The following is a 15,366-nucleotide window of genomic DNA, read 5'->3' on the forward strand; positions in this document are numbered from 1 at the left end:
GTATTCGCTATGACGTTTGTCTTGACTCCTATAGCGGGGTGGTCGGGTTTGGTCACTGTTGATACAGAGACAGCATGAGACAGTTCTCTGTTCGGATCATGCAAGCATGGGGATATTTGGAGGAGAAGACAGTTTGACAGCTAACTCAAAGAAAAGGTAAGCCACAAATCTCAACATCAGGCATTAGGAACAGTCCAGGGCACGACTTATTACAATGTTTATGAGCCTTCACTTGAATTGTGGCCACACAGCGCAAGATGCAAACGTGTTGTGTCTTATGAAAAAGAAAAACTGCACCAATGCAATGCATAAGAAAAGTTACTCCATGACTGTGGAAAATCCACGATGTAGGCATGTAAATCCGATACAAGGTGTCTGTAACACGTAGTAATAATCATGCACGTTGTATTTTTTCACAAAAAATAATAGAACTATTTACGAGTATGTTTATTATGATAGAGAACAATAAGGTTTTTGTAGCTGACACTCACTGAAAGCATTTTATGCAATATTAAAAGATTCTAACATTTTTTTTCCCTTATGGGGTTTTGTATATAGGGTTCATGCAAGTTGAGGGAAGGTCACACCCTGAGCTGACTCCTTGGCTGCTACTGCTGTTGCAGTTCTAAGTAATATATGAATAGAATACAGAGGGATAAAATAGTGTATGCCATGATTATCTTCACTACTGCGAAGCACAGATGGCAGATGGTCAACATCAGGGAGTCTGCAGTGAGTCAACATGGCATGAAAAGTAAATGACATCTGACAGTAAAGATGGACAATATAGCAGTGCTTTAGTGGGAGGTGATAGTGTTTCCTGTCATTAGGAGCACTCTGAGATTCAATCAAACGCTAGATGGCTTCTAATAGAACAGTTTTTTAAAGCAGTAAGCAATGTGGGGAAGGGATTTCTGCTGAAATTGACATTGCTGTTGTAAAATCTTCACATCCTTGAGTAATGCCGGTTGATAAACTAATTACAGAACGCAAATTAAGGAAGGCATCCCCAAGTGCTCCTTTTGACATTCAGTCTGACTTAACAGCACAGAGAGTAAAATAATATAGGAAACACAGAGGTGCACACAAGCTTGCTCGAAGTTGTTCGCATCAGACTGACAAGTGCTTTGTTATTTCTCTTAGCATTTGCATTTCTCCCGGGTGATTTTCATTTCCTTCTACGTGCACATTAGCAATCACTAGAAAACCTCTGCAGACTGGTAGGACCTGCTTTGAATGTGTGTGTGTTTAAAAAAAAAGAGCGATAGAGAATTACATGCTCTGTATAAGTGACTCTCACTTGTTTTATTACATTTCTATCAAAACTTTACAAGAAACTTTTATGTCAACAACAGTTTCCTGTTTTGCTTTGTGCATTTGTTTCTTATATTTGCCATTCGAATTAAGTTTCTTCAACACTGTGCTCTCGACCTAGTGTTGCCAAGGTGTAGTCATCATACCTGTGCATTCTCAGCTTTCAGATCACCTCATTGCTTGATTTCGTGTGAATGCTCTAAGATGTTTCCTGGACTTTGCATGTGCCTGTGGGAAACTTTGCACCCCTGCACTCTAGTGTGTGTCTGAGTGGAACAGCCTGCTCTTGCCAGGCAGCTATCAGTGTATTAATAGGTGTTTGAGCTGCTACTTTGGTCCCAACCCCCAACTGGCTTTTCAGTTTTCATAACACAAACAGGCCAACAAACCCCCCTGCCCGACCCCGACCCCCCCCCCCCCCCCCCCCCCCCCCCCCCCACTGCTACATAAAACAAAACAAGAAAATAAAAATAAAAATATGAGCTTATTTTAGGCTCAGTGGTAGATAACTGACAGTTTGGGTTGCATGCTGTATGTTAATAATAGGTGGTGAGTTGCAGGGTTTGTTGTTAGGTAGCCTAAGATGACCTGTCATTCAGTCATAGATAGGATTTTTTATTTTTTTTTAGATTGTGTTATCTATAAAACTTTAGAGATAAAGGTCATTTTAAAGGTTATTTCTACAACAGGAACCACCTTGTTGATGTCACATTTGAATTATTCCATTTTTTACATGGCTATATTAGATTTTCTTTTTCCTAGGAAGTTGAATAAGTGGAGGAAAGAAAGAACAAGACTGAGTCTGTTTATTCTCAAGGGGAAACTAAAGAAGAACTTTAGTGTGATATATGGGAAATGGGGGGGGGAAGAATCATAGTAGATGCTTTGGTAGTGAACATGGTGTCAGGCTGACCATATCTGGGAACTGTGTCAGGGTGTGCTTGCTCCCACGCTGGCTGATAGATGGGAAGGATGGCTAAACCTGGCATATTTACCATTTTATTAGTTTTAACTTCCCTCTGTGTCATCATTAGCCACGGGTGTTGGCAGTAATCTGTTAGGTGGGAGCGCTTGTGTTTGGTTGGATAGAGCAGTTAAGAAGATGTCAGACTTCCTCTATTCACTGGTCCGTGCTGCTTGTGCTTCTTTTATGGTCCCAGGGACAAAAAAGTATAAATAAGAAACAAAAAAGGAACCGCATGGCATAGCTCCAAGCTGCAGGAGCTATTTTTGGGTCCAGCTATGGGAACATAACCAAGCTCCCAATAAGTCATACATGGACAACATGGTGGCTGTAAATCCTGGTGCTATTGGTGGGCTGACTCTCATAAGTGATTTACAGAATCAGATAATGTTAAGAGACCACTTTCTGCACACCTTGCCGTTGTTCATAGCATCAAACAAACACAGAGCCTCAACTGTAAAGTGTATTAAATCAAACAATACGTTTTGTCTGGATCACTTTACAATGTGGAGATCATATTTCTTTGAGGTCACTCTAAGTAGAAAGCATTTGTTTTATGAAAGCGCTGTGCATCCTTTCCATCACCCCCTGCCGGTAGGTTCAAGTACCCTGTTTGACCTGTAATTAAAGCTCCTTGTGGTTATTGCATAACAGGCTCTTGTGTGTTGACTAGTTGCTGGCTCTTGTTGTTCTGCAACAGGTTAGTGGGCAGGTTTTATAAGTGACTCTCACTTGTTTACTATTGGAAATATGTCTTCTATTTCCAAACAGCTGCTTATAAGATGTGTGAGTAGATATTGCCAGACAAAAGAAGAAAGAAGCTACCTTCACTTTGTTCCTGCATTCACAAGGGGTCTTCCTTGTAGCTCCACATTTTCAACTTGTTTTTTTTTTTTTTAATTACACCAGACAAATGCAGAAATGCAAAGACCTCTGAAATTTTTCAGTTCACTTTTGATTTCTGAAGGGAGTTATCAGCCAGTGTGCACCAAAATGCCTCTGGATGCAGCTGGACAGAGATACACTCACAAAAATCTGTAAAGCACTAATTATATAAAATTATAGGTTCATTTATTCAAATAACTAATCATTAAGGAAAATACGCTTGGTATAAACTGAATACCAATCAAGTCAATTTCATTTGACCAGATTTGATCAAATTCAACATTTTACACTGTACTAATGTAACATGGGAAACTGAAATGTAATCAGATTATTTAAAGTCAGTATTTGGGGCATAAATATTTTTTTTCAGTGTACAAACAACTATAGCAATGAGTCAGCATTTCTAAACAGATCATAACATGCAGATATGACTCAGTAGCATATCAATGAAAATCTCTTTGCATAGAAGGGAAAACAGAAACACGAGTCCTCAGATCGGCCTGGATCCAGGGTTAGCATTGTTACGTAATATCAGTATTAAATGGAATCAGATACAAATATGATGTGAAATGATTCAAACATAGTGACAAACAGACTGAGAATGATCTCCTAACTCTGAACCGCCATGATGCTTGTAGATGCTTTTCAAAACACATTTATCATATGGTTGAGTCTCGTGGCTCTCACTAGCTGCATCAAACAACAGACAAAATAAGGAACCATCTGCTTAGCAAGCTAAATACCTGAATGTAAAAGCAGTGTTATATGGGGGGATGCAATGGAATTGACACTATACTAGATACACTAGATATTTCCACTTTTGCCAGACTTACAAATCAAGTGAAAAACATTTTATAGGATGTGTTTTTGGAAACATTTCTGAAATTAGAAGCAAGATGTGGGGTGCTAGCGAGGTAACCTCGGGTTTAATATGAATGGTTTTTATGAAGCAGTTATTTTCAGAATATTTTCAATTCAGTTTAGTTAGAACTAGTGAGATATTCAACTCTCTTCAAAGCTAAGCGTTAAGAGGTGGCTTACTCAGAGACCAGCAAAATCATATCTTTTGCTGACAGGCAGCTTAATGAGATGTTTTTAGATATAATCTTAATTAAAACCCTAAAGACTTGTGCAGGTTGTCACTATAAGGTTGTACAGGTTTTTATTGTTAGTTGTTTAACTACTCACCATTCAACACCAACATGGTTGCAATATTAAGGACAAGTGTAATCCATGCTACATGCACACATCTAAGAAAGACATTAATTTAGTGGAACACAGAATTGTAACTACAGAGGGATCTACCTTTTTGTTAATGCAGGGGAAGTGTTATTGATAAGGCTTTCAACTTCACAACTTGGCACAGTCTGGCCAGAGCCAGCTTTTCTTCCTGGCTTTGGCTTCACCAGCTTTGTCGCTTATTCCTCATATTTGTTTAGGTTTATAGTTTTTTCCTCTTTGTGAGAAATAGAACAAGAAGTGTGCACTCTCACTCCATGTTTACAAGCTCCTGGCCACAAGTGACTGGCAAGTTGATAACCTCTGTTGTGTGACTGCACAGCATGATTAGGTTTAGTAAAGCCAGCTCATGGAAATTATTTCTGGGTTTGTGAACAGTACTGAACTATGAGTGCAGATGTGGTAAATAGACTTTCTCATCCTCCCGTTTATTAAAAAATAATAATAAAAATTATGTGACGTGTGTTATATTACTTAAGGCAAACAAATGAATCTGTAATGGTATTGATATCTCCAAACACACTCCAAATTACTGTAAACGTCTGCCTACTTGTGAGAAAAATGACCTCGGGGCTGCTGTTCAGGACTAGCTGAGCTGCTCTGTGCTTAGTACCTCCTTGTTTGAAATTACGACATAGCTTATTTTTCTAGTGATGTAAGTTATGAGCAACAAAGGAGGCCTTGTTTGACCTTTCATACTGTTCATTTTTTTCTTCTTTTTTTCTGCCTGTCCCATTTGGTTCTTTAGCCGTCAGAATTGTTGTCTGAAGACCAACAAGGATACCCAATGGATCATCACGGCCTTGCTGTATTGGTCCATTTGATCAACCTTTGTTGTTGTTATTATTTATTTTATTTTATTTTCAGTTGTAACAGATGGGACAGACATGACTGAAGGATAGGAAAGGGAGAAAGAAAGATGAAGGAAAAGAAAAACAGAAGGGAAGAGGGACAGTGAGAAAGGGCACATCACCTGTTGAGAGAAAAAGAAGAGAAAACAAGCAAAAAAAAACAGAGCAACATACTAAACACAACACCATCACGTTAATCTAGCTAAGTGTAAACAGCAGTAAATACTAAATATTGAATGTTGTTGTGTAGCAAGCAGGACCGACAACGCATAATGTGCTTGGAAATAGCAGCCAATAGAGGTGTAGTTTATGTCTATGAACAGTGAACACCCGTGTGCACACCTGTGTGGATCAGCGTGCTTGTATTCAAAAGGTTTCCCCATGTAATGGTCTGCTAGAGGATGTAGAGAGCCATAGCCCCGTCCCCCAGGGCATGAAGCAGGCATGGAAGAGATCCAAGCTCCAGACATCCAGAGGCCCCAGAGTGCGAGAGGGGCATCCGTGCCACCCTCCTGGGAAGAGCTGAGGAGAGCCCCAGATGAGGGGTCACCCAGTAGCCACAGAGCAGAAGCCAGAGGGGGCTGCAGTGGCGTGCCCGCCGGCTCTGCCAGCAGCCAGCTGTGCCAGAGTGAACCGAGCCGCAGGCCCAGAGGCCCGAGGGCCCCCTTTGCCCCGGAAGAGGCCTGACCGAGCAACAGGCACCAGGCCCCGCCAAGTAGTCACCGGGAGTGAGCTGGTACATATCTCAGCACCCAGCCCCGGACACCAAGAACCACCAACGCACCGACCCCTGAAGGCATCAGTTGTGTGTGTGAGTGTGGTGAGGGGAGATAGGCCTTTGGAGGGCCTGAGAGTTCCCAGAGAGGTGGAGTGTAAGACCCGACCTGACCGAGCAACAGGCACCAGGCCCCGCCAAGTAGTCACTGGGAGTGAGCTGGTACATACAGTGGGGCAAAAAAGTATTTAGTCAGCCACCGATTGTGCAAGTTCCCCCACCTAAAATGATGACAGAGGTCAGTAATTTGCACCAGAGGTACACTTCAACTGTGAGAGACAGAATGTGAAAAAAAAAATCCATGAATCCACATGGTAGGATTTGTAAAGAATTTATTCGTAAATCAGGGTGGAAAATAAGTATTTGGTCAATAACAAAAATACAACTCAATACTTTGTAACATAACCTTTGTTGGCAATAACAGAGGTCAAACGTTTACTATAGGTCTTTACCAGGTTTGCACACACAGTAGCTGGTATTTTGGCCCATTCCTCCATGCAGATCTTCTCGAGAGCAGTGATGTTTTGGGGCTGTCGCCGAGCAACACGGACTTTCAACTCCCGCCACAGATTTTCTATGGGGTTGAGGTCTGGAGACTGGCTAGGCCACTCCAGGACTTTCAAATGCTTCTTACGGAGCCACTCCTTTGTTGCCCGGGCGGTGTGTTTTGGATCATTGTCATGTTGGAAGACCCAGCCTCGTTTCATCTTCAAAGTTCTCACTGATGGAAGGAGGTTTTGGCTCAAAATCTCATGATACATGGCCCCATTCATTCTGTCCTTAACACGGATCAGTCGTCCTGTCCCCTTGGCAGAAAAACAGCCCCATAGCATGATGTTTCCACCCCCATGCTTCACAGTAGGTATGGTGTTCTTGGGATGCAACTCAGTATTCTTCTTCCTCCAAACACGACGAGTTGAGTTTATACCAAAAAGTTCTACTTTGGTTTCATCTGACCACATGACATTCTCCCAATCCTCTGCTGTATCATCCATGTGCTCTCTGGCAAACTTCAGACGGGCCTGGACATGCACTGGCTTCAGCAGCGGAACACGTCTGGCACTGCGGGATTTGATTCCCTGCCGTTGTAGTGTGTTACTGATGGTGACCTTTGTTACTTTGGTCCCAGCTCTCTGCAGGTCATTCACCAGGTCCCCCCGTGTGGTTCTGGGATCTTTGCTCACCGTTCTCATGATCATTTTGACCCCACGGGATGAGATCTTGCGTGGAGCCCCAGATCGAGGGAGATTATCAGTGGTCTTGTATGTCTTCCATTTTCTGATGATTGCTCCCACAGTTGATTTTTTCACACCAAGCTGCTTGCCTATTGTAGATTCACTCTTCCCAGTCTGGTGCAGGTCTACAATACTTTTCCTGGTGTCCTTCGAAAGCTCTTTGGTCTTGGCCATGGCGGAGTTTGGAGTCTGACTGTTTGAGGCTGTGGACAGGTGTCTTTTATACAGATGATGAGTTCAAACAGGTGCCATTCATACAGGTAACGAGTGGGGGACAGAAAAGCTTCTTACAGAAGACGTTACAGGTCTGTGAGAGCCAGAGATTTTCCTTGTTTGAGGTGACCAAATACTTATTTTCCACCCTGATTTACGAATAAATTCTTTACAAATCCTACCATGTGAATTCATGGATTTTTTTTTCACATTCTGTCTCTCACAGTTGAAGTGTACCTCTGGTGCAAATTACTGACCTCTGTCATCATTTTAAGTGGGGGAACTTGCACAATCGGTGGCTGACTAAATACTTTTTTGCCCCACTGTATCTGAGCGCCCGCAGCAGCAGGGAGGCCCCGCATCCCAGATCCCAATCGGACGGCCACACTTCCTCCCAGCCCCCCCGCCCCGATGGCCAGCAGAGAACAGGGGTGTGTGAAGACCCCAAACCTCCCTCCTCTCGCTCACTACTCATGTGTAGTGTTGCTGCGTGTTGTTCTAAGGTGCAGACCTTTCATACTGTGTAGATTTATTGCATGTTTACATATTAGCATGTTAAACAAAGTTGTGACTTACAGCGAACTTGCCCTCCCATTTTACTTTGTACTCGACACCCACAAACTGAACTACAAAGGGTGACAGAATAGATGCAACATTGTTCAGTTTATAATTCTGCAAATGAACTTCCTCACCTCTCCCTACCGAACTGAGTGTTTTTATATTAAGAAGCTTTGAGAATGTTATCTGTGTCCCCCCGCTATAAAAGTCCTTTCCATATCCCTTTGTGTACACATTACAATGGCTTATTTTTAACCTGTTGGGCTCTTTAGAAGTGGCAAGGGGAGAGCAGGCAGGAAGCTGGTGCAGGATGACAGAGGATCCATCCTTCCTGTCTCCCTTCCCTCACATATTACTATGGTTTGTGTTGCCGCTCTGTGATGCCCACCCCACCCCCAGTGAAATACAAATAAATAAAAATAATGTGTGAACAGATGCACTGAGGGACACTTCCTCAGCCACAGTAGACCTGCATGGGAGAGAAGCTGTGACAGTTTGACCTACTAGATAGTGTTCGAGAGCAACTTACTGAAAGGAACTGGAAAAAACTCACTTTAAATGTTGGATATTTAAGAAACATCAAGCAGATAAGAAAACATGAGAAGCTGAGCTGAATAAAACATATAGCTGGATGGGCGGAGATGGGCGTCCAGGTACACACCGGCTCACTCCTTGGTGGCTGCTTATTGGGGCCTGGAGCCTGGGGCTCGCTCGGGCCACTTCGGGGGTGGGGTGCCCCCGGCCTCTCGGCCTGGGGCTCGGTCACTCTGGCACAGCTGGCTGCCGGCGGAGCTCACGGGCGCGTCACTGCAACCCCCCTGGCTTCTGCTCCGTGGCTGCTGAGTGACCCCTCATCTGGGACTCTCCTCAGCTCTTTCTGGGACAGTGGCGCGGCTGCCCCTCTGTTGGTCTTCCTTGGTCTCTTGTGTTCTAGGGGCCTCTGGATGTCTGGAGTTCTGATCTCCTCCATACCTGCTTCATGCCCTGGAGGACGGGGCAGTGGCCCCCCCACACCCTCTAGCAGATCATTACTTTTAAAAACAAGCGCGTCCATGCTCACAGGTGTACACACGGGTGCTCACACAAACAAACTACACCCTTTTTGGCTCCTACCTCAAAGCACACTGTGCGCTGTCGATCTTACGTGCTGCACAATAATGTTTAATATTTAGTATTTACTGTTATATTCCCATATATCATCGTGATGTTGTTTATTGTATTACTCTCGTTTTCTTCTGCTTGTTTTCTTTTTTCTTTCTCAACAGGTGATCCAGGTGATTGATATATGTATTTTTTTTGTCTGCTTATTTAGTTGGTTTTTGTTTTTTTTGCCCTTTATCCCCGTCCCTCTTCTCCGCTGTTTTCCCCCCCTCTTCCTTTCTCCCTTTTCTTTTCCTCATTCAAGTCTGTCCCGTATCTAGCAAGTGAAAATAAAAAATAAATAAAATAAACAATAAAAGGTGAATCAAATAGACCATTACGGCAAGGCTGGGATGGTCAATTTGGTAAAGTAAATCCGTTGGGCATCTTTCTTCGCCTTTAGACAACAATTCTGATGGCAAAAGAACTAAATGGGACAGGCAAAAACAAAAAACAAAAAAAAAACATATAGCTGGATGAGCCACAAATACCTGTTTGACTCTGTAAGCATTATTAGAAACAAAGTAAATTCATTCAAATCTAAATTTACTGTATATGAGCACTTTATTTAACAATTCAACCCTAAGAGATACAGTTACTAGTTACTTTTCTGCCTCAAGGTTTGAGTTTAAACAGTACTTTTATGAAATGTTATTAAATTAAAAGTATTCTGTGTGCACTTTGGAGTCTCTTGGTGTGGCCCTCCACAACAGGCCCAGTCATATGGCCCCTTCAGAAAATTAAATTCATACCCCTAACTGTCAAACATGGAAGAGTCATATAAGGTGCCTGAAAATGTAGACACAGTAGCTTTAGTGTTTGGGAATGATTAATGGGCCCTCCAAAGCAGTCCCAGTTTTTCATGGGACCCCATGGGAAAATAAAGTGCCCTGCAGATTAAATTCACTTTTGCTTGCGCATTGGTGAGTTAAATGAACTCAAAAAAGAGAGGTATTCAAACCAAAGCCACCACCACCACCACCACCCCCGCCTATTATCTTACGTCACCTCCAGGGTTATCTGGGTTATGACCCTGAAGGTTGACCTTTATGGTTGGATTCTACCATATCTAACTTCTACAGTACGTGCAACTTAAAGTCCTTCCATCCTTCAAAAAGTAAGAATGAAATGTTAACATCAACAGCACTTTATGAATATATAAGCTCAAGTATTTACAAAATGAGGAGTGTTTACACTTTTAAGTATGCTTTTCAGACAGTCACTCAGTAGTCTGAAAGACTTTTGTTAATGGAAGTTTAGGTCAATGATAGTTTTTTAAACATTTAAACAATATTGGCACTTAAATTTAACTCTAAGTACTTATTGATACATAAACAAGCTGTAGAGCTTATTAGAGCTTTGATGTGCAGAACAGTTTTCAGCTACAGTTGAAATATGGCTTGTAAATAAATATCAAGGCCAGTTTTTCTTTTTCTTCCCTCTGGTTCTCCATGGTGTTTGTGGTATTTTATCTTATCACTGATAAACTCTCTCTTATCCAGTGGAGTGCATTCATTGTTGCTTTGAGTGGCATTTGTTTTAGTTATCTAACAAAGAAGAGTTTTTAATTACACAGTCCTTTTTTCTGTTATGTTGCTGACAGCAGCGTGAGAATTCCAGCCAGCTATTTGCTCTTAGGCCTGTTAGTTTTTAAATTGGTTTTTCATAATTAATTTAAGCTTTCAGTCTGAGCTTTTGTTCTTTTATATATACCCATGGGGTCTGGATTTTCTCAAACTAACTGCATTCTTCCCAAAATAACTTTCTCGAGTTACTGCTTTTAAGGCAAAAATGCTTTTTTCCCCTACAGTTGAAATTCCTTTAACCCTGCAAAAATGCAATACTGCAATTGATAACACATGTGCTAACAATAATATTCTATTTTAGTTTATACAAAATTAGCCATTGTGCAATTATGCAATAATGACCACTAGGGTCAGTGGAGGAAAAAAAAAGTCGTTTTATTTCACAGCAGCATCTGCAGTCCATTTTACTGAGTAAAAGAACCAATAAAGCTAATTCTGGGACAGCAAAAACAAAAACATTTGGATTTCTTATTAGTTCCGGCTGGTGAGCTGTAGTACAGACCATATAGTCATGCAAAAAAAACAAGTATGTCCCATGAAAATTATAGGAATTTCTTTTTAACCAATTTTTTTTTTTTGCTTTTCTGAGCAAGAAGCAAACATTTTATCAAAATTGATAGTCTAAGATAAGATAAGATAAGATAAGATAAGATAAGACTTTATTGATCCCACGGCAGGGAAATTTGTTCTACCTTCAAGCAAGGAAAAATGTGCACTTTCATTCATTTATTAATCAAAAATATCAGCAGATGTGACATAGGCTTCTGATGGAGGTTACATTAATAATAAAAATGATAACTTTATTTATGAAGCTCTTTTAAACAAAGTGCTGAACAGCTATTTGAATATTTAAAAAAAGATAAGTGAATAAAAGCAATACAAAAAACATTACAATTTAAAAACTGATAACAATTTAAAAACTAATAGGCATAAAATTAAGACGCATAGGATCAGGTGACCAAGTAGGTCTTTAACTTAGCTTTAACCCTTTCATGCATGAATTATGACAACCTCAATCAGGATTTTTTTTATTAAGTACTTTTATTCATCTTTAGGCATGAAAAAATATTTTTGAACTTCATTTTTTAAAATATGTACTTTTCAAAGAGTTGGTTACATGTCCACTTAGGTGCACAACATACGTTTTGACTTATGAATTTGACACATCAGTGTCCAGTGTAGTGGTTTATGTGCAAGTATATCAACACTGACACAAATACAAGAAAACAGCTGTCCACAACGATAGCTGTCCACTGTAGTGGCCACTATGCGTGAAATGGTTAAAGCCTTGTAGGTGAGCAACAGGAACTTAAAATCTGCTCGAACCTGACAAGGCAACCAGTGAAGACATTTCAGTACTGGGGTAATGTGCTCAAATTTCACAATTTTTGGCTAAAATCCAAGCAGCTGCGTTTTGTACCATCTGTAAATCTGTAAACCTCTAAAACCTTTTTTTGGTAACCCAGAAAGAAGAGTGTTATAATAATCAATGCACAAACACACAAATGCAGTCTTCTCCTGGTTTCAAACACTTGAACTTTAACAAGAGTTACCTGCAGATCCAGCGATGAAAGTTTGGAGTTCTTTAAACAGACTGAATTTGCTGGGGAGCCGAGTCTTGTCAGACATTTAAAAGCTATGTCTTTTGTTAACGACCTTCCTCACTGTGAAATGATTTATATAAATTAATTGGATTTTTTTTTTTTTTTTAAACCCTGGCTAAAAAGTTGTAGTTGCTATCTACAGCCACTGGATAACATGTTTGTTAGTTCAAGTGATAATACCAGTCATGTCTCTATTACATATTATTTGAGACTGTATGACTTGTACATCACCTACCCACATAGCAAAATTGGTATGGCCCCGATCTGGCCCACACAATGTTCTTATACATGGCCCACATACCGCAAAGAATAACAGCCCTTTGGTGGCCCAGATCTGGTTTGCCAGAGGTGGCCCACACATGGGCCAGCACAAGACCAGTTGCAGACACACTGGTGGTCCTTTGCTGGCCCATGTGTGGATTACCTCTGGTAAACCTGATTTGGGCCACCAAAGGGCCGTCATTCTTTGCGGTATGTGGGCCATGTGTAAGTTGTGTGCAGCCAAGGGCCAGTTGCAAACACACTGCTGGCCCTGTGCTGGCCCAGATGTCAGCCTAATGTGTACCTTAATCAAGCCATGTAATAACAACATGTGCTGGAACATAATAGTGCAAAAGTAACATGACAAAACTGTTCAGACAGTGAATGGACTGATTCATATATAGCGCTCTTCTACTCTCCCAGATTACTCAAAGTACTCTATACAACATTCCACATTCTCCCACTTTCTCTAGACTGAGTGCTTTCTAACTATATTCATACACAGACTTGCAGACTAGAGGAGCCAGGGATCAAACCACTAACCTTCCGATCAGTAGGTGGCCTGCTCTACCTCCTGAGCTACAGCCACCCACTGGTGCAGAGAGTAAACCGTCACTAGGTTTGGGATATAGTGTACACTCACAAACTTGTCAAATCTGCATTTGAAACGTTGGCTACCATAGCAGTATAGTATTGCAACATGGCATTTAGGTCTTCTGACTAAAATAGGAAAATAGGAAGATAAATAGTGCCATCATTGCCAGACCTGGCCCACATCTGGTTGACATACACCCTGCCATGACACCAGTCAGTCAGAAGTGCCAGCTTGATGCCGGATCCAGGGAAGACCTATTTTCTATGGGCCTGGGCCACATACACCAAACCACAATCGGGCCAGATGTGGCATGCCATCGCATAAACAGTAGCATCATTGCCAAACCTGGCCCATATCTGGATGACATACGTCTTATCATGCCAGAAGTCAACCAGCAGTGCCGGCTTGATACCAGATCCAGGCCAGACCTGCTTGCTATGTGGGTAGAGGTGACTGGCGTTGTGTTTTGGCACTACAGGGAGTGCAGAATTATTAGGCAAGTTGTATTTTTGAGGAATAATTTTATTATTGAACAACAACCATGTTCTCAATGAACCCAAAAAACTCATTAATATCAAAGCTGAATGTTTCTGGAAGTAGTTTTTAGTTTGTTTTTAGTTTTAGCTATTTTAGGGGGATATCTAAAGCCACAACTGTTTGACTGTTTGGCTCAATGGTCAAAGAATAGCTGATATTGTCTAAACAAAGTGTTAAACTGCTCACATTTTTTTGTGAAAAAAATGAAACAATATTTTTCCTTTAGTGAACAGCACTTATCCTTGAAAGAGTAGTTGTCAAACAGCTAACAGATCATCTGCAGAGGAATGGTTTATTTGAAGAGTTTCAGTCAGGTTTCAGAGTTCATCACAGCACAGAAACAGCTTTAGTGAAGGTTACAAATGATCTTCTTATGGCCTCTGACAGTGGACTCATCTCTGTGCTTGTCCTGCTAGACCTTAGTGCAGCATTCGATACTGTTGACCATAATATCCTATTAGAGCGATTAGAACATGCTGTAGGTACAGGGAGTGCAGAATTATTAGGCAAGTTGTATTTTTGAGGAATAATTTTATTATTGAACAACAACCATGTTCTCAATGAACCCAAAAAACTCATTAATATCAAAGCTGAATGTTTTTGGAAGTAGTTTGTAGTTTGTTTTTAGTTTTAGCTATTTTAGGGGGATATCTGTGTGTGCAGGTGACTATTACTGTGCATAATTATTAGGCAACTTAACAAAAAACAAATATATACCCATTTCAATTATTTATTTTTACCAGTGAAACCAATATAACATCTCCACATTCACAAATATACATTTCTGACATTCAAAAACAAAACAAAAACAAATCAGCAACCAATATAGCCACCTTTCTTTGCAAGGACACTCAAAAGCCTGCCATCCATGGATTCTGTCAGTGTTTTGATCTGTTCACCATCAACATTGCGTGCAGCAGCAACCACAGCCTCCCAGACACTGTTCAGAGAGGTGTACTGTTTTCCCTCCTTGTAAATCTCCCATTTGATGATGGACCACAGGTTCTCAATGGGGTTCAGATCAGGTGAACAAGGAGGCCATGTCATTAGTTTTTCTTCTTTTATACCCTTTCTTGCCAGCCACGCTGTGGAGTACTTGGACGCGTGTAATGGAGCATTGTCCTGCATGAAAATCATGTTTTTCTTGAAGGATGCAGACTTCTTCCTGTACCACTGCTTGAAGAAGGTGTCTTCCAGAAACTGGCAGTAGGACTGGGAGTTGAGCTTGACTCCATCCTCAACCCGAAAAGGCCCCACAAGCTCATCTTTGATGATACCAGCCCAAACCAGTACTCCACCTCCACCTTGCTGGCGTCTGAGTCGGACTGGAGCTCTCTGCCCTTTACCAATCCAGCCACGGGCCCATCCATCTGGCCCATCAAGACTCACTCTCATTTCATCAGTCCATAAAACCGTAGAAAAATCAGTCTTGAGATATTTCTTGGCCCAGTCTTGACGTTTCCGCTTGTGTGTCTTGTTCAGTGGTGGTCGTCTTTCAGCCTTTCTTACCTTGGCCATGTCTCTGAGTACTGCACACCTTGTGCTTTTGGGCACTCCAGTGATGTTGCAGCTCTGAAATATGGCCAAACTGGTGGCAAGTGGCATCTTG

General features: G+C 41.4%; 1 protein-coding gene across 1 annotated transcript in view; it reads left to right on the plus strand.

Moving 5' to 3' along the window:
• The first annotated feature begins 41 nt into the window (after window positions 1-41).
• The window catches only part of calcrl2 (calcitonin receptor-like 2), a 39,696-nt gene continuing 24,371 nt past the window's right edge, over window positions 42-15,366 (plus strand). Inside the window, exon 1 of the mRNA XM_080897848.1 lies at window positions 42-156. Within this exon, the coding sequence (XP_080753974.1) occupies window positions 107-156 (50 nt within the window). The 5' untranslated portion in view covers window positions 42-106. The remainder of the gene's footprint in view (window positions 157-15,366) is intronic.

This window comes from Rhamphochromis sp. 'chilingali', assembly GCF_963969265.1.
Source record: "Rhamphochromis sp. 'chilingali' genome assembly, chromosome: 12".
Taxonomy (NCBI): Eukaryota; Metazoa; Chordata; class Actinopteri; order Cichliformes; family Cichlidae; genus Rhamphochromis; species Rhamphochromis sp. 'chilingali'.